The 27,988-nt window shown below is 49.4% G+C and overlaps 2 protein-coding genes across 3 annotated transcripts; both read right to left on the reverse strand.

The window, feature by feature from the left end:
- Positions 1-2,209: 2,209 nt before the first annotated feature.
- On the reverse strand, positions 2,210-9,719 carry LOC102463925 (proto-oncogene Mas-like). 2 transcript variants are annotated; one of them, XM_006110316.4, is made up of 2 exons: positions 9,500-9,719; positions 2,210-4,052 (listed from the first exon to the last, which is right to left on the reverse strand). In XM_006110316.4, the coding sequence occupies exon 2, from the start codon at positions 3,996-3,998 to the stop codon at positions 3,051-3,053; it is 948 nt and encodes a 315-aa protein (XP_006110378.1). In that variant the 5' UTR covers positions 3,999-4,052; positions 9,500-9,719; the 3' UTR covers positions 2,210-3,050. The 2 variants fall into 2 exon arrangements, with proteins under 2 accessions (XP_006110378.1, XP_075784615.1); XM_075928500.1 differs by having other exon boundaries at positions 9,402-9,719.
- A 10,130-nt stretch (positions 9,720-19,849) lies between these two features.
- LOC102448750 (proto-oncogene Mas-like) lies at positions 19,850-27,229 on the reverse strand. Its single transcript, XM_075928501.1, has one exon. The coding sequence runs from the start codon at positions 21,090-21,092 to the stop codon at positions 20,199-20,201; it is 894 nt and encodes a 297-aa protein (XP_075784616.1). The 5' UTR covers positions 21,093-27,229; the 3' UTR covers positions 19,850-20,198.
- Positions 27,230-27,988: the final 759 nt, after the last annotated feature.

A 27,988-nucleotide genomic window follows, 5' to 3' on the forward strand; every position in this document is an offset into this window, starting at 1 on the left:
CTTGCTTTTCGGACTCCTTTGGCTCTCTTGTCACTGTAGGTTTGCTTCTTACCACAGGGTCTGCGCTCCTTGGGCTGTGTGTGTCTAGCTCTGACACCGCAGGACTGCCCATTTGCACTTCTTGCTGCTCTTCTTAGCTCTCTCTCCTTTTCTCAGAGAGACCCAGAAAATCCCAGCTAGGATTGCCAGATGGTTTAACAAACAATTCCAGCACCTCCCTCCCTCCCCCCCAAAAAAAACACTAGGGGAAAAGTTCTGTTGAGGGGGGAAAAAAGGGGGGAAGACCAAAGTTGTTGAGAAAAAAAAAGGACCCTGAGAGTTATTAAGCAAATGAAATAAATTAAAATAAAATAAAACAAAACAGCACGTCCCCTTTAAGTGCATGCAGCCAGAATAGGGATAGGAAGCAGTTAAGCACTAAGACCCAGGGAAGGCATGGCTTCCCCTTGCTTCAGGTCTGTAGGGTTTTTGCCAGCATCCATCTTGTTTTCTTCATCGACCCCCTCCTCCCCCAGGTAAGCAGGGGGTCCGGAGGTGGGAAGCTGGGGGCATTGGGGGCCCTGGACAGAGGGAGGCCGGAGGCTGGGCCTAGTTGCTGAGTGTGTCGTAGGGTTGCCAGGTGTCTGGTATTTTCGCCTCCTGACCTGGAAAAAAAAGTCAGAAAATACCGGCCATTTTTGGTGTCTGGTATTTTCTGATTTTTTTAAACTGGACAGGAGGCGAAAATACCCGACTGTCCGGGTCAATACCGGACACCTGGCAACCCTAAGCACAGCTCACACGGAAGATGGGACCTGGCCTCCTAATTTCCTCATTGGTGGGTCCAACCTGTCAATCAGGCTGAGCTGGAGTGTTGGCCTCTTTCCATTGTCCTTGGGGGTCTGTCAGTCTCATGGACCCTTCCCCTTTTGGTACTGGGAGCTGGTCAACCAAAAACTCCCACTGAGTTTTAGTAAGAGGCTAACAGTCCCCTTACCTATGCAACTATAAACCCTGACAAAAAGTGTCCCCATTTCTCACACTTGTTCCCTGCAAGTGACCATTCAGAAATTGCACCAGGCCAGCAATCTCAGGGCCTGCTGGGAGCCATGTGCAGCAGAGGTGATGTGAAATCCAGCTGAGGAAAGAGACCTTCACAGAGGGAGAGGAAAAGCTCTAGAGGAATTCAGCTGGGTCACTGAGGAAACTCAAACATCTTTCCTATGATCCGAGGGCTGGATTCAGAGTCAGACTGTAGCAACCTGCAAGAAACGTGTACCTTCTTTGTAACTGTAGAAGGGCTGGCCAGCTCCCACACTCCTCCTCCTGGCCAGGGATAGTGCTGTGAAATTCTGCCTCAGTTTCCCTTGGTCCTGGGCTCTTCAGACTTCTCACACGGGCTTTTCTGTGCAAACATCCTTCTTTAGGGTCTGGATTTATTAATGTTTCAATTGCAGACAAAACTCAAAATAAAGTCCACATTGTCCACCTCAATTCCCTGCTTTCAGTGACCTAGTTCCAGGCCTGGCTGGCTGTCCTGTGGTCTCAAACTCGCCCTTGACCTTCTGCAACCTGCTGGAGTCTAGTTTGCTAATCTCTCTTTGCCATAGCTACCCCCTGGCATTTTATAGACACCAGCTGCCCTCTTTCAGACCCAATCACAAATCTGCTAATGAGGTCCAGATGTGCTGGATCTGTTTCCCCTGCAAGGAACCCCATCCACCCTGTGACTGATGTTCTTCTTCATCATTCAGCTCCTAGAATCATGAGTCTTTGCTTTCATTTAAGAAAAAGTGAGTTATTAAAAAAAAAGATGGAAAATACAAACCCAAAAGACTCCGAACCCAACCTATCGATGACAGAACCTAATATAATTTTGGTTGTTTTTACTCTTGATTGAAAGCAATCCCAGAAGTTCTTGGAGCCCGACTCTCAATTTATGAGAGTTTTTTGGAGGTGACGTTACCTCACCCTGCTCATGCCAACACATCACAGCATTGCAGGTTGTGTTGACCTGGATCTTACCTCTGCATTTCCTGGTTTCCAGAAGTTTGAGCTTTGCTGAACTGTGTTCTGGAAGGTGGAACAGGGAGAACTCACTGCCATAGCACCTGCTTGTAATGAGGGATACGTAGACACACCCTTTCTCCGCCCACAAACCGGTGAGCAGCCTGGGTTTACCAGGCCACTCTTCAGGAGACCAGACAGTGAAGCAAACGCACACACGGCCTTTACAAAAGGGTTTCAAACCAATCCCTCTTTATTGTAGTAAGTGCACGACAAATCTTGACACTGCAATAAACACCAAGCCCGTTCCCCTGCCTCACTTTCCTCACTATGCTGGTGCATGCGTGGGATGAAACTCAGAATCCCTTAGCAGGTCCTGGGTCCATAGTCCTGCACATGGCTCCTCTTCCAAAACAGGCCACCTTGTCCTCTTACCTCTGCGCTCAGTGATCTCCTCTTGCTGTCTCTCCAATGGCCAGGGACAGGGCCTCCCTCACCACCTGGCAATGTGGGTAGATGGATTGAAATCTGACCGGTTGTGGGTTAGTTTGTATTATTGCCATCGGCACAAAGGGGAGTGATTCAAATCTCAGCTGGAATCAGCAGGAGGCCAGAGCTGCGTGGAAGGATCCCTTGTGACTGTCATCCATGGAAGTGTCTCTGTGCAGGGGAGCCGACCGGGGAATGCATTACATGGAGAAAGTCCTGCATTCATTCTGCTACTATTCCACACCCAGCCCCCAAACATTTCTCCTGGCCACTGCAGTGCTATTCTTGTTCTTGGGCTCTTCAGACTTCCCCACAGTGCTACTCTGCCTATTTACAGGGCGAGTGGCTGAGAGGCATCCTTTAGAGAAGAGACAAAGCCAAACGGATTCCCATGGCAACCAGACCAGGCCCTGGAAGACCTATTGATGGTTGACAGCGACAAATGAGCCCTGGGGATCCACACTAGGGCAGGGGTGGGCAAGAATTAGGAAGGTCCTTTCCCTTGCTATGTGCTTTGATAACAGGATCTAGGGAAATCTCCAGAAAGGGTCTCCCAGGCTGGCTGCTGAAGGGATTTAAACAGCCGTCTCTATTGGGTCTCTGATGGGAGGGTCTCTGTCTTCCCCGGAATCTTTCTGCTCTTCAAAAACCCTCTGGAGTGCGAGTTTGAGAGAGCCACAGAATCGCCGCTTCCCGTAGCTCCCGACTACAAAGTAAATTAATGGGCTGATGCTGCTGCTTGCACAGGCCAGCGCGCAAAACATATCAATGTCCAGGTAGGAGAGGAAAAACACAAAACACTGCGGGATAGTGATGAAGAGGAAGAAGAGGACGGTGAGCAGGATGACGGCATAGAGCTTGCCAGGCGGGCGCTGCTGGGAGCTCCGTTGCACCTTGATGAACAGGGTCAGACTGGACAGAACCATGATGGGGGAGAATATCAGGACATTCACAACAAAAACATTTAGGAGGGAAGCAAAACAGCTTTCATTGGTGAGATCTTGACAAAAAATGACCATGGAACAACAGAGCAGGCAGGAGAGAGCCAAGAGCAGGGCAGACACGATGGCAGACAAGTGCCTTGGCCGGCGACTTCGGTGCCAGATGGGGTAGAGGACGGACACGCACCTCTCCGTGCTGATGGCCGTCAGGAGGTACAGGCTGGTGCTGTATGTCCACAAACACAGTATTGGAAACGTGTAAATAAACGTGGGATTGTCACAAAGCAGATATCCCACCATGTTAGCTACAAGAAAGACAACCGAGCAGAGGAGGAAGACAGTGTAGACAACGGCCAGGTTGAGGATGTAGACGGTGAAGGGGTTCCTCTTCATGCAGAAGCCCAGGAACCAGAGGATGATCCCGTTCCCCACCAGCCCTAACAGGCAGAGGGTCAGAAAGAAGCTGTATAAGGTCACGGGAAGGGAATCAAACTCTGGGCATCCAGTGTCGTTATGTTCATATTCGTAATCCCAGACAGAGGTTGTTGGTGGCAGGGTCTGTGTGCTCAGCTCGGCCATCATGGAACCGCTGCTGCGGGATGCTGGTGTCCCCCGCTGCCCCTCTCTTGCACACTCCTGTTGGCAGAGAGCAGATGGAGGAATCAGCAACTGACCCCCCCAGCTCTGTGTTATCACTGCTCATTCCAGCCCCTCCCCAGCCTCCTGCCCTGGACCAGCCGATCCCAGTGGCTTTGGGAGATGCTGGGGACAGAGAGAAACATGGAGAAAGGCCCAGGGGTGGGAGCAGCCTGGACTGACAGCAAGTGGCAGAGAGAAAATTAAACCTGGGAGAGAGCTGGACAGACAGACAAGGACAGAGACACAGAACTGGGACAGAAACAGATGGCCAGGGAACAGCATGCAAGTTGGGGGGTGGGGAGAGGAAAGTGAGAAAGAATAATCCTGTCTAATCAATGGTGGCAAAGAGCAGTGAATCCTACCAGCCGTCCCTCACCTGCCTTCCTCCCTGGGGCACAAACCCCGTGTTTACAGGAGCTGGGCTGGTCTGGATTCACTTCAGAATCTCAGTGTCATAGAACCACAGAGCTGGAAGGGATCTCAGAAGGTCATCAAGTCCAGCCCCCTGCTCTAGGCAGGACCAATCCCAACTAAATCGACTAGTGTCTCATGCTCACTAACTGCAATTCTCCGGAGAGGAACTTCTTGGGCATATTTTCCAAGCAATCGTCTGTTACACTGGTGCAGAGGGTGTCCCTGCCAGTCCTGGTGCAGCTTCTGCCCCCAGCGGCTGCCAAGAGTTGGCAGAGAACTGTCCTGCCCACACTGGAAGGTGGGACACAGAGACGACGGCATCTGGAGGTATCATGATCACGGGGTGATCTGATAACATCAAGGGACAGGGCTCTGCACATTGGTCCTGCTCCCCTAAATGAGGAGGAAGTGGCTGGCCCAAGATTAAATCAGATGAGACTGATGTAGTAGAAAGCTGTTATGGGGCAGATAAATGCAGCCTTGCGGAGGGTGCAATATGTCAATATTTTTTTTATGCTGATAAATTAGCTGTTTGTTCTTTGATTCTGTGATGTGGGGAAATTTCCATCCCAGAGCAGTGTCTCCCAGGTTGAGCACTGTAGGAATTTAATTGACTATCTCCATTGGGTTGGCCCTGGTATTTTCTCCCTCCACTGTGAGATCCACCCTCCTTTCAAAGCCACTCTGGAGTATGACCTTGATGGATCCCTTCAAATCCCACTTCCTGCAGCTCTTAACTAAAAAGTAAAGAACCAGGTTCATGCTGCTGTTCGCAGAGATCTCCATGCGCCGCCGTATCTCACTGCAATTCTCCATAGTGTAACTAAGGAGGAAGGTTTGGACACTTGGGGGACAGCAAAGAGGAGGCCAAAGGGGACAGTGAATAGAACAATGGGGCAGAGTGTTCCTGTCCCACATCCCTGGGAACTATGTCAGACCTTAATGGATGGAATCTAACAAGATAGAACCATGAGAGGAGCAAAAATGTGGACATTCAACACACATGAGTTGGAGCATCGTGATGCTTTTTTTTCTCCATTTGCAGCATCATAAAAAAATGCCACTGGTCCAGTGAGCAAGATGGAGAGAGCCCAGAGCAGGGAGAGCTCGGTGTAGCACCATCTGAAGTTGGTCCAGAAAAAAATACCACTTTTACACCTGGAATAAACTGAACCTGACAAAAATGGTGATGTTCACTTCAGAGGGTGCTGCAGTCATGCTAGGGAAAAACAAGGGTGTTGCCACACAATTCAAACTGTGCATCCTACATTTAACAGCACAACACTGCGTGGTCCATCGAGAAGAAGACTTGAGTTTAGTTGATGCGTGGAACCACTGGCCAATGATGAAGTGAATAGAGACACCTTTAAGACCCTTCGTAAGGTCTTTTGCAGCTCCTCAGTCCAAAAAGGACAATTTGAGTCAAAGAAAATGAGACTGTTTCATTTAAACTTCCAAACGTAGTGAAGTGGCTATTTAAACATTTTGTCCTGGCCCTGCACCACTCCTGAAAGCAGCTGGCATGTACAGTAATGGTTCCATGGCTCTATGTGCTGCTCTCATGTACAGGCACTGAGCCCACAGCTTCTATTGGCCACGGTTCCCTGTTACTGGTCAATGGGAACTGCAGAAGCGGTGTCTGCAGGCAAGGACAGCGTGTGGGGACCCCTTGCTCCGCCTTTCTCAGGGGCTGCAGGGGCATGCCGGCCACTTGCAGGAGCAGCAATGAGCACAGAGAGAATTACTCAGCCACGACAGGTTAGGCATTTTAGAAGTCACTATTCTACTAATTAAATATAAGTGTAAGTGAGAGATGAAAATGATGAAATGCACAGATTAGTCGAAAACCAAAAATAAACCCCTTTGCAAAAAGTAAAAGAAGTAACAACCACCCCAAATGTGTGTGCTGTGTCGGAAGATGAGTGATGGACAGTTGGTGTTTGTGAGAATGACAGAGACACACAGAGATTTGCATTGCCAAACTCCCTCGATCCCTTCTTGTCTGTGTGGAGACTGGGTACTGAAGTAAGGGGAGGAGGGACACCCTGACATCCACCCCCCCCCTTCTCTCTCCCATGCCCTGCACAGCAAGAAGGAAGCTCCCAAGGGGCAGATCCAAGGCAGAGGGCAAGACCAGCATGAAAGTGGAGGGAGAGGCAACTGATGTGCCAGTGGTTGAGAGCCGCCTGCCCAAACCAATCAGGATCCCCTGCAAGAGGCTCCAAGATCTACTGGTAGATCCCCATCTGCTGGTTGGTGACCACTGCCTTAGAGCAACACTATAAAAAATATAACTGCATCAAGCACAGCAGATGGACAATTCCACAGGGAACCTATTTTAAGTTTCATCTCCCTGCTGTGAGATCATCTGAATAAGAGGTTTGCAAAGAATGAATTAAACGAATGGGCACCTTTTGACTTCACCTCACTTTCATCACATCAAATCAGGTGTGAATTTGGCACTGGAAAGATTAGCAAGCTAGTTGACAAAAACTGAAAAATGTTTGACCTGAGTCAAGTGAGGTCATCGGCCCAACAGACTGTGGAGGAGAAGAGGGAGTTCATTGGGAACCAATACAAGGTTTACAGATACAGGGGGTCCCCGCTGTAAGTTTCCTCAGTATACATCCATTCCCTACTGAAGTCGATGACGTTTGTAGGAACTGATGCGTTATAAGTCCTCCCATTTGTCACTATAAGTCGTGCGAAACACTCCCCTCAATTTGCTTAAATGGAAGTCAGCCATGGGAAAAAAATTCCCCGCTTTAAGTTGTTTCACTATAACTTCAAGATTTTTGGAACGTATCTTGGACTTACAGCATGGACCCCAGGTAAATAATTGCAGAGAAACAGGAAGCAAAGATGATGAGAAAGTTGCAAGAAATAGCGACTTTCATTCTACAGAATGCAGACCACTGCAGTGTACTGTCACAAAGGGTGGACAGATGTGCAACATTTCAAGCTTCCACTGCTCACTGTGGTTATGTCTACACTACAAAGTTAATTCGAACTAACAGATGTTAGTACGAATTAACTTTGATAGGCGCTACACATGCAAACCGCTAGTTCGAACTTAATTCGAACTAGCGGAGTGCTTAATTCGAACTAGGTAAACCTCATTCTACAAGGCCTAACGCCTAGTTCAAATTAAGTAGTTCGAATTAAGGGCTGTGTAGCCACTTAATTCGAACTAGTGGGAGGCTAGCCCTCCCCAGCTTTCCCTGGTGTCCACTCTGGGCACCATCAGGGAAACACTTCTGCCCCCCTCCCGGCCCTGGAGCCCTTAAAGGGGCACGGTCTGGCTACGGTGCCCGTGCCAGGTGCAAGCCTGCCAGCACCCAGCCAGTAGACCCTGCACCTGGCACAGCACGAACCAGCCACCCGCTGCCACCCAGCCCTCCGCCTCTTCCCGGGACCAGGCTGGCGGCTCCCAGGAGCCTGCCCGGGGTCACAAGAGGCGGGCGCCCGCCTGGTCTAGTGTGGAGATCATGGACCTCATCCACGACCTCCGCACTAGGCACTGGAAAGTGGCCGTCTAGGGCAGGAGAGCTGCCAGCCTGGCCACCCAGCAGCAGGTTTGCATGAAAATCAAGGTGGTCCAGTGAGACCCCCGACCTTGAGCCCTGAGCTTAGAACAGCCGTACTGGGCCAGACCAAAGGTCCATCTAGCCCAGTAGCCTGTCTGCCGACAGCGGCCAACACCAGCTACCCCGGAGGGGATGGACCGAAGACAATGACCAATCCATTTGTCTCGTACCATCCATCTCCAGCCTTCCAAAACAGAGGCCAGGGACACCATTTCTATCTCCTGGCTAATACCACTCCATGGACCCAGCTTCCAAGAATTTATCTCACTTCTCGTTAAACTCTGTTCTAGTTCTAGCCTTCACAGCCTCCTGCAGCAAGGAGTTCCACAGGTTGACTCTTTGCTTTGTGAAGAAGAACTTTCTGTTATTAGTTTGAAGCCTGCTACCCATTCATTTCATCTGGTGTCCTCTAGTCCTTCTATTATGGGAACTAATGAAGAACTTTTCTTTATGCACCCTCTCCACCCCACTCATGCTTTTATAGACCTCTATCATGTCCCTCCTCAGTCTCCTCTTTTCTAAGCTGAAAAGTCCCAGTCTCTTTAGCCTCTCTTCATATGGGACCAGTTCCAAACCCCTGATCATTTTAGTTGCCCTCCCCTCTCCCACCCTCTCTCTTCCCCTCTCCCACCTCCTTTTCCCAGTCTCCCAGAGTTTTGTTCAATGAAGAGAGTTTATATTTTTGAACACACGTGTCCTTTATTTTGTACATCAGGAAGGGGGACTAGTGAGGGATAAGTGGAAGGAGGTGAGGGAGGAATGGGGTTCGAGCCCCCGATGAGGAGGACTGGGGTGGCTCTGCGGGCTCCTCGGGGTGGAAGCTCTCCTGCAGCCCCCTGATTGACCCCCCCGGATGGCAGCCTGCGACAAGTGTAGCTGGGCTGATGTCCGAGTGCTGTGATGTGCCGAGTGTGGGCACTCAGGGCACTCCAAGACAGGACTGCTTTGCTGTCCCTCATCGAAGTAGACATGCAAGCGGGGAACCCTGAGAACTGTCTGTCCGGGGTGGGGATCGGGTCCCTTTAAGCACAGCCCTCGGCTAGCCTGAGACAGCAGCTCCACGCTCTAAGACCTAACCTGATGCCCTGCCGGCACTGCTTGGCCAGCCTTAACATCGGTTCAGGGTCCACTCAATGTGGACATGCTAGTTCGAATTAGCAAAATGCTAGTTCGAACTAGTTTTTAGGTCTAGATGCACTAGTTTGAATTAGCTTAATTCAAATTAACTAATTCGAATTAAGTTAGTTCGAATTAGTGCTGTAGTGTAGACATACTCTGTGAGCATGGCATTAATCTTATGAATAATAGCAAAACTAAATTACAAAGCAGATAGAAAGAAGTTCACCTGGATATGCTAACGAGAATCAAGTTTCACACATCCAGCGATGGAAAAGTAAACCTTGATACTGTGTATGAACACGGGAAGAAGAGGAAGTTACTAACCTTCCTGTAGCTGACGTTCTTTGAGATGAGCGTCTCCGGGGGTGCTCCACATCAAGTGTTGATCGTTCCAGCACTTCTGGACAGAGTTTTGTCTAGCAGTGTATTAAGGGACCACACATGTGTGGCGTGCCAAACATGTGGGCTTTCCCCTATAGCTATGCGCAGGCACGCCCGCCCCTCCCTTCAGTTCCTTCTCTATCCAGAACCCGGTGAAGGAGTGTAATTTATGTGTTTGTGTGTGTGTGTGTGTGGGGGGGGGGGTTGAGTTTCCGAAGTAGAGGAGAGGAAGGGAGGGTAGTGGAGCACCCCCAGGGACTCTCATCTCGAAGAACATCAGTTTCAGGAAAGTGAGTCATTTCCTCTTCCTCTTCAAGAGACCTCCCTGGGGGTGCTCCACATTAGGGGTATGTCTACACTGCCACCCTAGTTCGAACTAGGGTGGCTAATGTAGGCATTTGAAGTTGCAAATGAAGCCCGGGATTGAAATATCCCGGGCTTCATTTGCATCTTGCTGGGCGCTGCCATTTTTAAATCCCCCTTAGTGCGGACTCCGTGCCTGCAGCTACACATGGCATGGAGTAGGTAGTTCGAGTTAGGCTCTCTAATTCGAACTACCGGTACACCCCGGATCCCCTGCTCTCCCTCTGGCTCTGCGCCGCCCTTGCACCCTGCTCCCCCTGATCTCTGCTCCCGCCCCTCAGCACTGTGCTGCCTGTTTCCTGCTCTGCCCCTAGACCCCGATCCCTCTGTCTCTCCTGTTCCCCGTGTCCCATTCCCCGTGCCTCCACTGCACCCCGCATCCTGCTCCCCCCGATCCGTGTATCCCTCTGTCTCTGTGCCTCCTGTCCCCCGTGCCAACCCTCCTAACCCCCGTGGCAACCCTGTCTTGTCCCCCCCCACTGTTCCCTGCACCCCTCTGGCTCTGTGCTGTCCCTGCACCCTTTTCCCCTGTGGATTGGGAGTGTGGGGTGCTTGTCCATAGGGAGGGGCTGGGCAGGACAGGGCAGGGAAAAGGCTGTTGTGACCCAGCAGCAAGTGAAAGGGGAAGTTCACTTGAAGCGCCTTTGCCTTTATGGGGAAAAAATGAATGAAAATGCTATTTGTTATTTATAGGGCTAAAATGCTGGGACAAAAATGAAACAAAACAAAAAAAAACATTGCAAAATGCAAACGTGTAAAAGACAACAAAAAAGGGGGGGTGTTTTGCTTGGCTCTGGGGGAGGGGAAGTGGCTGGGCTGTGGGGAGGAGAGGGGAGGGGAGTAGAGGGGAAAAATATGGGGTAGGGGTTTGTGCTGAGGGGAGAGGAGGAGGTCAGGAGAAGGAGAAGAAGAAGAAGAAGGGGGAAGGCACCAAGGGACAGGGGTGCAGGAGAGACAAATCCCAGGGGGCCAAGTACAGACAAAGAGGAAAAGGACTGGAGGGGAGGTGTCAGTGGGAGGGGGGAACAGGGTGATGCTGGGAGAGGAGAGAGTAAGGGCACTGGGGGCTAGAGGGTGGAGGGGGAAGTGCTGGGAGACGGCTTGAAAGGAGGGGTGGGCATGAGAAAGGTGGGGATGGAGCAAGGCATGTGTGAGGGCACAGGGGCATGAGAGGAATGGGGGTAGAGGGTGCTGAGGGGGAAGGTATCAGGGAAAAAGAGGGCAAAGGGGGCAGGGGCAATGAGGGAAGGGGGAGGAACCAGGAGGGTGTAGGTGCCAGGGGATTCTGGGGGTGAAGCTGAAGGGCAGACACCTGCAGGGGAAGGACCAGCACCAGAGGAGAGAGGCAGGGCAGGTGTGTAGAGGGAGGTGTTAGGAGAGGGGATGAAGAGGGGTAGCTCACTTGATCAGAGTGGGGCTACTGAAGGAGTGGGCACAGGGGGGAGAGAAGGGCTGGAGGAGAGGGGCAGGTCTCAAGAAGGTTGAGGGCAGTGAGAAGGGCAGGAGTTGGGACAGCAGAGGAGAGTGAGGGGTTGGGGGGCAGCAGGCACTAGGGGAGTTGATGGAGCAAGGAGAGGAGACATGGCAGCAGAGGGATAAGGGATCTTTCGGAAAAGGCTTTATTTTCCACAAGATCAGCATCTAGACTGGCGCTTTTTTCCAGCAAAGCTCCTTGCCGAAAAAAGCAGCAGCCATTCTTATGCTAACGAAGCGGGGGAGATTTAAATCCCCTCTTCATTAGCAATTGCGAGACGTCTAATTTGCATCCCTTTTACGAAAAAGGGATGCAATCTAGATGTAGCCATACAGAATGGGAAGTGACTGTCTAGGAATAAGTACTGCAGAAAGAGATTTAGGTGTCATAGTGGACCACAAATTAAATATGAGTCAACAATGTGACACTGTTGCCAAAAAAGCAAACATGATTCTGAGATGCTTTAACAGGAGCGTTGTGAGCAAGACAGGAGAAGTCATTCTTCCGCTCTACTTTGTGCTGATTAGGCCTCAGTTGGAGTATTGTGTGAGCTGCAGAGCTGGACCTCGGGGCAGGGCCAGCGCAGGAGCCTTCCTGGCTGTTCCAGGTCTACCCTACCCATGGTCCAGGCCGGGTTCTGGCAGAGACACTGTGCTCAGTTCCATCATGGAAAAACCTCTGCTGCAGGTATTGATCTCTCTCTGCCACCCTCTCTCACACACCTGTTACCAGAGAGTAGGTGACTGGAACATCCCTGGCACTGTGTTTACAGATCATCCCAGCCGCATAGGACCACAGAGTCAGAAGGCACTGCCAGTTCAATCCAATGCCAAGGGATGTGGCCAATGAATGGGAGTGAGAAATAACCAGCGTTATTGCCCGGGAGGGATGAAAGAGCCATGGACAGAGGCTGATGAGCAGAGACCAGCTTGGACAGAGAGAGATGGGCAGACAGAGAAGGAAGAAACTGACAGGGGAGGGGCTGTTGGCTATGCCTGGGCAGAGAATGGCTGGTGAGATAGATATGGAAGAAGAAGTGGAGAGTGAGAACTGTTTTGGCTGATTAATAATACACCAGAACTGTTCCCCTGCCACTCCCTGAGTTCTTCAAGGAAAATGAAATGACATTCTCAAGATTAGGCCTTATGGCACAGATATCAGAGAAAGCCGCCCTTATCGAAGTCAGCAGGGTCTGAAGAAATGCTTCCATTACAGCCAGCCAGAATAGGAGAGAAACCCTGGGTGTGTCTATGTAGTGCTTTTTTTGTGACGGTACAGCCCGAAACAGAATACCGTCACCTATTTTCCTAACCCAAGGAAAAGGTACCCATTTCCCCTGTGCATACCAGCACCTGTGTTCCTGGGGAGAATTGGCTTTCAATGGGACGCGCAGCATTTCTTTTTCCTGCTCCCAGCATGGTGTGGCTTTTTTTTTTCTGCTCCCAGCACAGCTTTTAAAGGGGCTGCGACTGCATTTTGGTCTTGCTTTTTTGCTCGATAAGTTTTCCTTCCTTTTTTTCCCCTTAAAAACTTTGCCTCAGAGTACAGGCCCCTTTTTTCTTACACAAAGAGCACTGTGTCTATGTAAATACAGATGGAAATGTAGCCGTGTTAGTCTGGTGTAGCTGAAACAAAATACAGGACTATGTAGCACTTTAAAGACTAACAAGAATCTTAATGGTGATAGAAATGTAGCCGTGTTAGTCTGGGGTAGCTGAAGCAAAATGCAGGACAATGTAGCACTTTAAAGACTAACAAGATGGTTTATTAGATGATGAGCTTTCGTGGGCCAGACCCACTTCCTCAGATCAAATAGTGGAAGAAAATAGTCACAACCATATATACTAAAGGATACAATTTAAAAAAATGAACACATATGAAAAGGACAAATCACATTTCAGAACAGGAGGGGGATGCAGGGGGGGGGGGAAGGAAGGAAGGTAAGTGTTTGTGAACTGATGATATTAGAGGTGAGGAGAGTGGGATGTTTGTGAGTTAATGGTATTAGAGGTGATAACTGGGGAATTACCATTAACTCACAAACATCCCACTCTCCCCACCTCTAATATCATCAATTCACAGACACTTACCTTCCTTCCTTCCCCCCCCCCCTTGCATCCCCCTCCTGTTCTGAAATGTGATTTGTCCTTTTCATGTGTGTTCATTTTTTTTAATTGTATCCTTTGGTATATATGGTTCTGACTATTTTCTTCCACTATTTGATCTGAGGAAGTGGGTCTGGCCCACGAAAGCTCATCATCTAATAAACCATCTTGTTAGTCTTTAAAGTGCTACATTGTCCTGCATTTTGCTTCAAGAATCTTAATGGATTGTTCACTTTCATTCCTTTGGGTACGATGTCCTTCTTCTTGCACTTGGATAGAAAGATGATGTCTGTCTGTATCTGTGCAAGTTTCTTCATATGGTTGAAACTTTAAACTTTAAAGACTAACCATCTTGTTAGTCTTTAAAGTGCTACATAGTCCTGTATTTTATGTAAATACAGTTTGCCCCTACTTTGCTAGATGTGTAAAGAAACTTGAATGGACAGAGACTCCACTTCCAGAGTCCTGAGAGATTAAGTAAGGAGGGTGGTAGTCTTGAGTCAGCAGGTTGTGTGCCCTCCAGACACAAGCTGTAAGACTGGTTCAATCTGTTCCTCCCTCCCTGACCATTTCAATGACCAAGCTAAAGACAGGTTCCACAAGGAGTCTCTTCTTCTTTAAATTACTCCAGTGGATGCTGGACTTTCTTGTGGCTGGACTGTGCTTTGGGCCAAGAGCTGAAATCACTAGGTTTGGCCCTGAGCCAAATCCACCAGAAGCCGGCAGAAGCAGCAAGAAGATGGTGACAGAGCCAACAGGTTGGTGGGGGAAACATGCAACGAGCAGCCAGGAAAGCGGTGGCAGCAGGATGAACAGCCAGCAGAGTGGTGATGCAGAGGCGTAATGAGCGGCCTGTGGGATAGATGGGGAGTGACCAGCGGAGTGAGGAGGTTGCCTCTTTACCTCCTGCCACTCAGGATGTGAGGTGAGCTCTGGGTCTGCCCTGACCAAAGGCAGCAAGTGTGAGTGGGGTGCAGAGCAGGGTTGGGCGTGTGAAGGGGACATTGGCATTGCTGGACTTACAAACCTGAGAGGAAAAGGACTTTGCCCAGCCTGCTTGGGGTGGGCGTGTTACTCATGGGTTTGGTTATGAACTCTATGGTGGTTTCCCAAACCAATGCCAGGTAAACCTACCTCCCTTTTTATTAAAAGTTTCCTTTCTCCACTCAGAGTCTGTACGTGGGAGGGGGGAAGCGTTTCCCAAGGGTGCTGTGTGATTTTCCCAGGTTACAGGTGTAGTAAGATGAAGGCCTAAAACATAAGTCAAGGTAGCACAGGCCTGGTGTGGGGCCTGAGGCCCAGCTAACAAGAGACAAAACATGACTAACATAAATCAAAGCTAAACTGAGAGCAAGAGGCTGGACCCTGCTCACAGAACGTGCCACAAACAGGGCTGGGCATGCAAACAGTAATTGGTAATAGGCCCAGGTAATTGGTACTGGTCATAAGTTGAAAGCACATGGCACCACCAGCTCATTAAATAAGACCTTGGTACTCATACTCCCCCCGGATACAGACCCAGGTTCAGGAAAGGGTCTAAACTGACAGCATGATGGATAGAGATGATCTAATCAGATCACAAGGTGCAGGGCGATGGGTGATATCGAAGTAGCGTCAGAGAGCGGTAACCCGGCAACGTCAGAAGGTGAAAACCTGATACATCAGCAGTGATGTATAAGTTTTTAGAACCTATACAGGCAGTCCCCGGGTTACATGGATCCGACTTACATCGGATCCCTACTTACAAACGGGGTGAGGCAACCCCGCACTAGCTGCTTCCCCCCAGCAGACCAGGGAGACGCGAAGCTAGCGCCCCCCCCCCCCCAGCAGACCAGGGAGACGTGGAGCGGCTTTTCTCAACAGACACCTCAACTTGAGAAAAAAGGACTGAGGGAAGTGAGGTGTGGGATAATAAAACTGAGCTCTGGAGAAATGTTTGGCTAGAGTGTCCCCTACAATATGTACCAGTTCCGACTTACATACAAATTCAACTTAAGAACAAACCTACAGTCCCTATCTTGTACGTAACCCGGGGACTACCTGTATATAAAGTGGTGTGTGGAGCGGGGGTCAGTGTTTGGATGACCTAGGGGGCAGAGGAAATTTCCCACTGATGGAGTCACTCCATTGTTACAGGGTACGTACACATAGTGGTTCGGTACAATCTACTGACAACTATTCCTGTACTTCGCTTAACAACAAACTTGGCCGGGCATCTAGGATCCTTATCTGATTTGTGGTCTTTGGGAGCTCTCTTGTGGTCTGCTGTGGAGACTAAGTGCACAAATTGACATGGCCTACATCATGGAGCACATACATAATCAGCCTTCTGGTTATCGTCATCGTCCACGGAGCCAGAGACTAGTGAGGACACCTCGGCAGTGAATCCAGGCCCTTCCTGAACAACCGCAACAGTGGAAGGGCTCGAGCAGGTTCAATGTCGGATCTCTGGAAAGGAATCTCTAGATACTGAGATTGAGCAAAGGGGCCACTTCAGAAATTTCTGAAGTGGCCCTGGGCTGCCCTGGAACGGGCGAGGGTTTGGGTGGAAGAGGCTGCTGTCTCCACCTGGTGGAAGAGTTACATCATTTAAAGCAGGGGTCGGCAAAAGAGCATCCATAGGCGGAGATGCCCTGCCAATCTCCTACCCTCAGGCCAATCAGGAGCTGGGGCTGGAGGAATGCACAAAGTCTCCTCCCCTGCCAGCAGTGCGTGGCACTTAGAGTCAACTGCCAGGGTTGGCTCTAAGCACAGCCTGCACTTTGCAGGGCAGAGGCAGGGAGGGAGGAGACGTCACATGTTCCTCCCACCTCCAGGCCCTCATTGACCTGGGGGCAGGTGGGGCAATGCACGATGTCTCATCCCGCCGCCAGGAGTTCAGAACAGCTGTTGGTTCTCTCAGGGAGGCAGGAGCAAACACTTCATGTGCTCCACCCCCATTTGAGGGTAATCAGGAAGCACGAAGTTTCCTGGTCCTGCCCCTTCTGACCAAGGCTCCACCCCTTCCGCCAAAGGCCACGCCCCTTCCAGGGCAGACTGAGGCCACTTCAAACATTTCTGAAGTGGCCCTCCCTGGCTAAATTTACTGCACACCCCTGATTTAAAGGCTTCTGAGATACTGAGGCTATAACCTCAATGTTAACGAGTATGGAAATGATTACCTTCTTAATTACTCCTTTCCGCTCTGATTTTCCTAATTAACTTATTCCTGTGGTGTTTCAGTCATACAGACTCCCATGTCGGTCAGCAGCACAGCTGGACCCTTTAGCTTCATCCACCGCACTGACGGCTGCCCGCCGACCCAGCGCACTCACCGCCAGCAGGAATGGGTTGGCATGAGCCATGTGGCCAGAAGCGGAAGAGTGCGAGACACACGCTTTACCACAGGGTTGCACAGCTGTTTGGCACGAGCAGAGGAACAGTGAGTCTCAGGCGGGATGAGTTCTCCTCCAGGCTGTGACTCGCTGTCACGTTACTGGATTTTAAAGGGAGCAGCCATATCCCTGCTGCGCCAATGGAGGGTAGCCCCACAGTGTGTACAAAAGGAGCCGGGTTGCCCCAAAGTCTGTACAAAAGGGGCCATGTCAGAGGTCAAACAAAAGCTTATGTCCTACTGATTCTATGAATGCTACTCATGTACTTGTGTGATATCTGTCTGTGGAGTTATAAACCTGTACTCTATGTGGATGCTGGAAGATTCTCTGTGGGTATGTCTATACTACCCTCCTAGTTCAAACTAGGAGGGTAATGTAGGCATACCGCACTTGCAAATGAAGCCCGGGATTTGAATTTCCCGGGCTTCATTTGCATGAACAGGGCTCCGCCATTTTTAAATCCCTGCTCGTTCGAATCCCGTGCCGCATGTAGCCGCGCGGCACGGGGTTCGAATGAGCAGGGATTTAAAAATGGCGGCGCCCACTTCATGCAAATGAAGCCCGGGAAATTCAAATCCCGGGCTTCATTTTCAAGTGCGGTATGCCTACATTACCCCGCTAGCTCGAACTAGCGGGGTAGTGTAGACATACCCTGTCTGAGACAGAGCAATGGGCCAGGAATATCCAGTCAGTGACTATGCTAATTAGCAAGGCTCCAGGGACAAGGCTATCAGAGAGGCCAATACACACCTGAGGAATGTGTCTGGAAACTGCAAACCAGCCAGTATCTTGACTGCTGACATTGGATGTACAACTGACACTGTTAAGATAGCAGTTTGTAACATCTCTGCTAAGAGCCTGCATGGAGAACTTGGTGATTCGATGCATGTAATGTATTCTCCTTAATGACCTTACTCTCGTGCTTCTCTTTCTTTTAGTAATAACCCTTTAGATTTTAGATTCTAAAGGATTGGCCCAGCGTGATCCTGTGGGTAAGATTCAGAATGTATATTGACCAGGGATTTGTGGCTGGTTCTTTGGGACCGGAGAGACCCGTTCAGGGTAGGTGAGATTGGGTTCTATAGCCCCTCACCTATGTGGTAGGCCCGGGGCTGATTGTGGCACAGGGAGAGCTGGGGTGTCTGAGGGGTTTTGCTCGTGAGGCTTCCCGCTGGCCAGCTTGGCAGCTGAAGCACTCGGTGTGACTGGTTTGTGGCCTCTTTGGGAACGGCCTCCAGTCAAGGGCTGTAAGGACCCTGAGTTTGAGCAATTCACCATGAGCGGATGCCCTCAGCTGTGCCCAGAAGTAGACCGTTCCGACACACTCTTCTGCCTCTGTCTCCTACCTCAGAGAGTTGTCCCAGCTCCCTTGTCCCAGCCAATCCCAGGCTCCTCATTTGATCATTTTCTGCCCAATCCCCACTGGCTCCTATTTTCCCTTCATATTCTTGTCCCAGTCTCTCTGTGCAAACAGCCCCATTATCCTCCTGCAGCCCAAGTTCCTCGTCCATCTTCTGCCACATTCTCCCTGCCTGCATGCCCTGTCTGCACCACCCAGTCCAACCTGCCTCTGCAGCTCTTGTTCCCATCTCCTGGCCCAGCCAATCCTAATCTACACTCCCTCCACTGAGCTCATAGTGTGACCTCTGTGTTTACTGCTTCGTTGGCTTCCTGTCCACCCTGACTCTCCATTTCCCCTCTAGCCCACTCACTGACTCCCCGTCTCCAAGCCCTATGCCTCAATCTACTCCTTCTCCTTGCTCACTAGTCTAGCTCCTGTCTCCCCTCTGTTTGGAACAGGCTGCTTCCTTCTCCTTCTCGCTGCCTTGGTTCCAGCTTTGGGAGCATTGAGAACACACAGGAGCAAGAATTGCAGGAGAAGTCCTGTTTGGTGTGGCCATTCCCAGGTTGGCCCAAGCTCAGATGCTCTGCCCGGATGTCTCATACACAGTTTGGTCACATGTAGGCGCAGTAAGTGGGAAGAGTGGGTGTGAACTGACATTTTTTTTAAAAGGGTCTTATCTTGGCTCCATGTGGGTGATTTTCATGGGACCCCTCAAAGACACATCCCTGATACCAGGCGTGAAACATCACCTGGAATTGAAAGGACGTGCGAGAAGCTGCCCTTCATCTGAATGGACTGAAATGTCACTGCCAAATGAAATGCACAAATTGTCTGGTTATAAAATGTCCAAATCTTTTGACGTTTTGCGTATAAAAAGGACACGGCAAATCTTTATATGGGCAAAAGGCAAAACACCGCCTTTATTAAGCATACAATGGTAAAGCAGGTTTTTTCTTGTCATCAGTATTTTATTTTGATGAAGAGGTCTATCTGCAGACACATTAGATACGGGTTTTGTTTCTATTAGAGCAGGGCTCCTCAACTTTAGAAGCTCCGGGGGCCACAATGATACTCACAGCACATGCCGAGGGCCTCAACTTAAGAGTGGTTGCATAGACATGCAAATATATATGCAAATATATGGAAATAGCTTCTTTCACACTGATGGGCATAAATACAAAGATTAAGGCAGGACTAAACACACAGGCCCCATATAATTCAGTTCTGCTGATGTTAATAAAATGCTGTAGTTACCGATTTCTACCCATTCCTGTTTCAGCTCACATCACTCAGGGTATGTCTACACTGACATCCTAGTTGGAACTCGAATGTAGGCATTCGAACTTGCAAATGAAGCCCGAGATTTAAATATCCTGGGCTTCATTTGCATATTCCCGGGTGGGCGCCATTTTTAAATGCCTGTAGTTCGAACTACCTGCCTGCGGCTAAATGCGGCACAGACTAGGTAGTTTGAATTAAAGCTCCTAATTCAAACTACCGTTATTCCTCCTGCAAGCCACGGGCAGGTAGTTCAAACTATGGGCATTTAAAAATGGTGCCCGCCCAGGAATATGCAAATGAAGCCCGGAACATTTAAATCCCGGGCTTCATTTGCAAGTTCAAATGCCTACATTAGCCACCCTAGTTCGAACTAGGATGGCAGTGTAGACATACCCATAGTCTTTCTGGTCTGTGACCAGTGAGAGTGGGGTTTGGTCCCATGAGACCCACTGGTGTCATTACACCGGCACAGAGCCCTGGCGATCCGCTCTAGGGCAGGACTCTGCTCCGAGTCAGGATGGAGACGGATTAGCAAGTCCTGTCAGGACCTTTCCCAAAGTTCTTTGATTTCAGGATGGCGGGAAACCTCCATTTCCAGATCAGGGTCTCCAGCCTGGCCTGCTGGAGGCACTGTCTCCTTTAGGTCTGTGCTCTGAGTGTCTTTGCTTTTTCCGGAATCTCTCAGCTCTTCAAAAACCCACTAGAGCGCGACCTTGAGAGAGCCACAGAATCGCCGCTTCCCATAGCTCCCGACTAGAAAGTAGATAAATGGGTTGATGCTGCTGCTTGCACAGGCCAGCACGTGAAATATCGCTCTGTGCTCAAATACGTTACAGTAGCAGATGAAGAAGTGGAGGCTCTGAAGGAGAGTGAAGAGGAGGAAGAAGAGGACGGTGAGCAGGATGACGGCATAGAGCTTGCCGGGCGGGCGCCGCTGGGAGCTCTGTCGCACCTTGATGAACAGGGTCAGACTGGACAGAACCATGACGGGGGTGAATATCAGGACATTCAGAACACTGATGGGGAGGAGGGAGGTGATGCAGCTTTTCTGAAAGGGATCTAGACATAAAACAGCCACAGGACAGCAGAGCAGGCAGGAGAGAGCCCAGAGCAGGGCAGACACAATGGCAGACAAGTGCCTTGGCCGGCGACTTCGGTGCCAGATGGGGTAGAGCACAGACACACACCTCTTCGTGCTCATAGCCATCAGGAGGTACAGGCTGGTGCTGTACGTCAAATGACTTGTAAACAGTAATAACATTTCAAATATTGGAGTACACTCGCAAACTATATATTCTAGCAAATAAACTGTAAGATGGGCAACCGAGAAGAGGAGGAAGACAGTGGCGGTGATGGCCAGATTGAGGACGTAGATGGTGAAGGCGTTTCTCTTCATGCGGAAGCCCAGGAACCAGAGGACGATCCCGTTCCCCACCAGCCCCAACAGACAGATAATCAGAGTGATGTAGCTGATGATCACTGGAGGGGCATAATTCACGTGGAATGCATTGACTTTTGTGTCATTATATATATATCCGTAATCCCGGCCAGAGGCTGTTGGTGGCAGGGACTCTGTGCTCAGCTCAGCCATCATGGAACTGCTGATATGGGATGCCAGTGTCCCCCGCTGCACCTTTCTCGCACACGCCTATTGGCAGAGAGCAGAAGGGCGAATCAGCATTTCACACCCCAGTGCTGTGTTATCACTACTTGTTCCACCCCTCCTCTGCCTCTTGCGCTGGACCAGCTGATCCCAAATGGCTTGCGGAGGAGGGCGGGGAGAGGGAATCTGGGGACAGAGAGAAACATGGCGAAAGGCCCAGGGGTGAGGAGCAGCCTGGACTGACAGCAAATGGAAGAGAGAGAATTAGACCCAGAGGGAGAGCTGGACAGACAGACAAGGACAGAGACACAGAAATGGGACAGGATGTTGGCTGGCCATGGATGGTCAGGAAACAGCATGCAGGGGAAGTGGAGAGAGGGGATAGCGGAAGAGGAAGAGAATAATCCTGTCTGATCAATGGTAGCAAAGAGTAGTGAATCCGTCCCTCACCGGAATTCCTCCTTGGGGCCCAAACTACGTGTTTACAGGAGCCGGGCTGGGCTGGATCCACTTCAGAATCTCAATGTCTCATGGTCACTAACTGCAATTCTCTGGGGAGAATCTTCTTGGCCACGTTTTCCAAGCAATCGTTTGTTATCCAGATGTAGAATATGTCCCTGCCAGTCCCTGAGTAGCTTTTGCAGCCAGTGCTTGCAAGTGTTGGCAGAGAACCGTCTTGCCCACACTGTGGGCGAGACACAGAAACTACAGAATTTCGAGGTCTGAGATGCACAGTGTGGTTTTATAATATCCAGTAATGACAGGGTCTGTACATTGCTCCTCTTCCTCTAAAAGTGAAGGAAATGGCTGGCTTCTGATTAAATTAGACGTGATTGGTATAGTAGAAAGCTGTTATGGTAAAAAGAAACGCAGCACGGGGGAGGGTGAAACATTTCCTGTATCTGTTGATTTTTGTTGAGAAATTTTTGAGGAGGTTTAGGTTGGACATTGGGAAAAAATTCCTAACTGTCAGGGTGGTCAAACACTGGAATAAATTGCCCAGGGAGGTTGTGGAATCCCCATCTGTGGAGATATTTAAGAGCAGGTTAGATAAATGTCTATCAGGGATGGTCTAGACCATTGGTCCCCAGTGCGGCGCCTGGCCATGGGCGCGTGGCGTGGGCGCGAGGCACATGCACGGCCCCGCCCCTGAGCTCCCGGCAGACCCGAACGTTTGGGGACCACTGGTCTAGACAGTACTTGCTCCTGCCATGAGGGCAGGGGACTGGACTCGATGACCTCTCAAGGTCCCTTCCAGTATTCTATGATTCTATGAGTCTATCAGCTCCTTTTGTTCTTTTTTGTTTTAATGTCCATTCTCCTTGCACTTTTGGATTTTTTGTCAGAAAACTAAACATCCCTAATGGAAATATGTGAGTTATAAACTACAATGTTTTTATTTTTCTTTAGTACTTCATAGGAATTTTAGTTTGAGTTGTCTTATGCTGCCATTCTCTATGGGCCAGGCCATCCTACAGAACTAAATCTCCCACTACATCCAGGTGCCTAGCATGACCAACTACCACTTCTTTCCAAAGGGGGAAGACTGTGGTGCAACATGGGAGTTGTAGTCTAGTCAGGGAGAAAAATGGGAATGGGAGACACTTGAACTCTCCATCCCACAAGCAAGGATGCTGAAATTTCAGAATTCAAATAATCTGGTTTTAATTTGTCACTCAGTAGTTAACATTTTCCTTGGAAAAAAGAGTCAGGAACAATTGTTTATCGAAATCATCGGGAAAAAAATCTTTCTTCTTTAATCAGCTGTCATGTAAGATTCTACTTTATTGTCTAAGAACTGGTGCCAATCAGAGACTCAGTCACAGGAAATTGTCTGGACAAGAGCAGTCAGCCCAGACATAGACAGGCTATCATCAATGAGGGTCAAGAAAGCTGGAGCAATGACAAAATTGAAGTCCAAACCGCAAACTATCAAATATAAACAACAGTTGTTCACTGAATTCCATGTCTCTGCAGTAAAATGCTGAAACTCAGTCTTGTGGTGGAATGGGTGATTAGAACTCACCCACTACTATTTCCAATTTGGGGACAATTTAATCTTAACGACAGAGATACAGCGATGGGCACCTACACGGTATCACAATATGCCAACATCTTTATGGCTGACCTGAAACTTTTCCTCAGCTCTCCTTCTGTAGAACCATTAATCAACTTACACTACAATGACGATATCTTCATCATATGGAGCCATGGGAAGGAGATCCTTGAAGAATTCCACAGGGATTTTAGCGACTTCCACCTCACCGTTATCCTTAGCCCGGACCAGTCCCCATGAGAGATCCACTGCCTTGACACCACAGTATAATTAAAAGATTGACACATTTCCATCTCTTCAACGTGAAATTTTAAGCACCAGTTCTTCAAGCTCATATTGCTAAATACAGGTGTGACAGACCGGTATGGGCCTGAGCACCCCAGAGAGCGTCTGCTCAGGTTGAAGTGCTCAAAACAAGGGCTCTTTACAGCGCCAGACCGGAGACCTTGTCAAACAGGTCCCAAACTTGTACACTGAGCAAAACCCTTCAGACACCCCAGCTCACCCCAGCCCCAGGCCTACCACACAGGTGAGGGGTTATAGAACCCAATCTTACTAATTCCAAACAAGATTTTCCAGTCCCAAACAACGAGCCACAAATCCCCGGTCAATTTTTACTTTGGATCTTACCCACAGGATCATGCTGAGCCAATCCTTTAGAATCTAAAATCTAAAGGTTTATTACTAAAAGAAAGAAAAGCATGAGACTAAGGTTGTTAAGGAGAATACGTTACGTGCATCAAATCACCAAGTTCTCAACACAGGCTCTTAGCAGAAATGTTACAAACTGGTATCTTGAAAGTCTTTGGTGTACATCCTATGTCAGGATGGGCCCATGATTCTCTCCGGCTTTCTGTCCCTTGCAAGGCTGCATCTGGAATCAGTAGCAGAACTGAAGGTAAGATGGAGTCTGCCTCATGGCATTTTATATCCATCCCTGGTATCTTTCAAGCTTAGATACACCATGTCCCAGACCTGTATGAGCAGACAGGGTTTCCCGTGCAACTCTTCAGGGGACTGGAAAGTGAAGCAAATGCACACACGGGCTTTGCAAAAGGGTTTCAGATCAATCCCTCTTTGCTGTAGTGAGTGCACGACATACACAAATCTCAACACCGCAATAAACACCAAGCCCGTTCCCTTGTCTCGCTTTCCTTACTATGCTGGTGTATGCATTGGGTGAAGCTCAGATTCCCTTAGTGGGTCCCGGGTCCCCAGTGCTGCACATGGCTTCTCTCCTGAACCAGGCCACCTCGTTCTCTAATCTCTGCGCTCAGTGCTCTCCTCTCTCTGGCTACGTCTAGACTGCAGAGTTAAAACAGAAAAAGATTTGCAATTTGCAGTATTCAGACTGATGATCTTTTTCCAATTTCCTTTAAAAGAGGCTTTTTGGAGGTGTGGAACAGCAACATGATGCCAAATTTTGGAAAAACCTGCTTTGTTGACATAACCCACATGCCTCATAGAACGAGGTTTACAGGGATGGCGAAAAAGTGCGTCCGCTGTAGAAACATTTTGCTTGGAAAAGCACATGCCTGTTGCCAGAGAGCAGATGGGGAAATCAACAACTGAACCCCCACCCCAGCACAATGTTATCACTGCTCACTCCAGCCACTCCCCAAACTCCTCGCCTGGACCAGCCAATCCCAATGGCTTTGGGGGATGCTCAGGACAGAGAGAGACATGGAGAAAGGCCCAGGGGTGGCAGAGACAGAATTAAATCCGGGGGGGGGGGGAGCTGGACAGACAGACAAGGAGAGAGAGACAGAAATGGGACAGGATGTTGGCTGGCCATGGATGGTCAGGAAATAACAAGGGGGAAAAAGGGAAGAAGGAGAGACAGAGAATAGTGGGAGAGAAAAAGCATAATCCTGTCTAATCAATCAACAGTGGCAATGAGCAGTCCCTCACCTGCCTTCCTCCCTGCGGCCCAAACTGTGAGTTTACAGGAGCTGGGCTGGGCTGGGCTAGATCCACTTCAGAATCTCAATGTCTTATGGTCACTAACTGCATTTCTCTAGGGAGGATCTTCTTGGGCACGTTTTCCAAGCAATCGTCCATTACCCAGGTGCGGAGGATGTCCCTGCCAGTCCCTGTGCAGGTTGTGCACCCAGCGCCTGCCAAGTGCAGGCAGAGAACAAACTTGCTGTGACACGTTTTTTTCTCCATTTGCAGCATCATAAAAAAATGCCACTGGTCCAGCGAGCAAGATGGAGAGAGCCCAGAGCAGGGAGAGCTCAGTGTAGCGCCATCTGAAGTTGCTCCAACAAAAAATACAACTTTTACAACTGGAATAAACTGGAGTTGATGAAAATGGTGATGTTCACTTCAGACGGTGCTGCAGCACGTTAGGGAAAAACAAGAGTGTTGCCACACAACTCAGCGCATCCCACATTTAACAGCACAACACTGCATGGCCCATCGAGAAGACCTGGGTTTAGTTGATGTGTGGAACCAAGGGCCAAAGATGAAGACAGTAGAGACACTTTTGAAGACCCTTTATAAGGTCTTTTGCAGCTCCTCAGTCCGAAGAGGACAATTTGAGTCAAAGAAAACGAGACTGTATCATTTGAACCTCCAAATGAAGTAAAGTGACTATTTAGACATTTTACTGTAAGTGCTTTAATGTGTAATAAGGAGACTCTTCCTACATATTTTGAATGGGAAATCTCATAAAATAATGGCCCAATAGCAATGTACAGCCTGAATAAACTCTCTTACACTAATTACCATTTCACGGTAGCTGTATTAAATGTCTTACATGAATTAGCAGAACTGACCAAATGCTTTCAGAAGAGCTCTTTACCAATGGCAGCTGTATAGTTAGCAAGGGCCTGGATCTGCCAGATGAGAGGGCCGTACCTCCGAGAAACAGGCTCTTAGAGCAGTGCTCTCCAACCTCCTTAGCCACAACATCACTTTTTCAATTTCAGTGCAATGTAAGATCCACCTCAAACCCAAATAGCCCTGCAGCACTTCCTTCCCAGTCCTTCTTTGAGGGCCTGACCTGATCCACCTTTTCTCCGGGGCCTCCCCCTGCTCACTCCATCCCTCTTCCTCCCCCATCCTCACTCACTTTCAGCTGGCTGGGGTCGGGGGTTGGGGTGCCGGCTCTGGTCTTGGGTCAAGGACTTTGGAATGTGGGAGGGGCTCCAGGCTTAGTCCAGGGCAGGAGATTGGAGTCCAGGATAGGTTTCAGGGTGCAAGCTGTGGGAAGGAGTTTGGGTGCAGGGGGACTAATGTCTGGGGCAGGAGGTTGGGTGCAGGAGGAGGTTCAAGGCTGGGACAGAGGTTCATTGAGCAGGCTCTGGCTGGACACTGTTTAACTGAGATGGCTTCCAGGTGGTGGAGCAGTGGGGTTAAGGCAGGCTTACTCCTACCCTGGCCCTGCCCCACTCCTGAAAGCAGCTGGCATGTACAGCAATGGCTTGATGGTGCCATGTGCTACCCCTCATCTACAGGCACTCAGCCCACAGCTTCTACTGGCCACAGTTCCGTGTTACTGATCAATGGGAGATGCAGGAGCAGTGTCTCTGGAAACCCCCTACTCTGCCTTTCTCGGGGCTGCAGGGACATGCCAGCCACTTCTAGGAGCAGCAATGACCAGAGGGAGAATTACTCAGGCACAACAGGTTAGGCTTGTTAGAACTCACAACTCAACAGATTAAGAGTGAGAGAGAGATGAAAATTACATAATGCACAGACCAGTCAAAACCCATAAATACCCCCCTTTGCAAGCAGTAAAAGAAGTAACAACCCCTCCGCCCCACAAGGTGTGTGTTAGGTTGGGAGGGCAGAGGGAAGGGCAGTTGGTTCTTGTGAGACAGCCAGAGAGAGAGACAGTATTTGAGTGACAGATTTGCATTGCCAAGCTCTTCCATCCACGTCTCTCTGGCTGCGTCTAGACTGGCAAATTTTTCCAGGTGGAAAAACTTGCCAGCTGTCTACACTGGCCGCTTGAATTTGCACAAGAACACTGACGATCTAATGTAAGATTGTCAGTGTTCTTGCACAAATACTATGCTGCTCCCGTTTGGGAAAAAGCCCTCTTGCGCAAATGTATTTGCGCAAGAGGGCCAGTGTAGACAGCTAAAAACTGTTTTGCGCAAAAAAGCCCAGATGGCAAAAATGGCGATCGGGGCTTTCTTGCACAAAACCGCGTCTAGATTTGGCATGGACGTTTTTCCGCAAAAAGTTCTTTTGCGCAAAAGCGTCCGTGCCAATCTAGATGCTCTTTTCCGCAAATGCTTTTAATGGAAAAACTTTTCCGTTAAAAACATTTGCGGAAAATCATGCCAGTCTAGACGTAGCCTCTGTATGGAGACAGGGTACAGGAGTGGGGGGAGGAGGGACACCCAGACATCAGCACCCTCCTTTCTGCCTCCTACATCCTGCACAACCAGCAGGAAGCTCCTAGGAAGGGGAGATGTGGGCAGCTTCAAAGCAAAGGGCAGGAGCAGCATGACAGTGGGGCAGAGGTAACTGAAGTGCCAGTGTTTGAGACCTTCCTGCCCAAACCAGTCAGGATCCCCTGACAGAGGCTCTGACATCTACCAGTAGATCCCAATCTACTGGTTAGTGACCACTGCCTTAGAGCAATATTATGAAAAAGATAACCTCATCAAGCACAGCAGATGAACAATTCCATAGTGAACCGATTCCAAGTTTCATCTCCCTGCTAGGAGTTCATCTGAATAAGAGGTTTGCAGAGAATGAATTAAACGAATGGGCACCTTTTGATTTCACCTCACTTTCATCAAATGAAATCAGGTGTGAATTTGGCACTGGAAACATTAGCAAGCTAGTTGACAAATACAGAAAAATGTTGCAC

Source organism: Pelodiscus sinensis, chromosome 4 (genome assembly GCF_049634645.1).
Source record: "Pelodiscus sinensis isolate JC-2024 chromosome 4, ASM4963464v1, whole genome shotgun sequence".
In the NCBI taxonomy this organism is placed as follows: Eukaryota; Metazoa; Chordata; order Testudines; family Trionychidae; genus Pelodiscus; species Pelodiscus sinensis.

What these genes read in the sequence shown, in the direction of transcription:
- LOC102463925 (XM_006110316.4), bottom strand. Translation starts at nt 3,998, where the DNA reads ATGATGGCCGAGCTGAGCACACAGACCCTGCCACCAACAACCTCTGTC.
- LOC102448750 (XM_075928501.1), bottom strand. Translation starts at nt 21,092, where the DNA reads ATGATGGCTGAGCTGAGCACAGAGTCCCTGCCACCAACAGCCTCTGGC.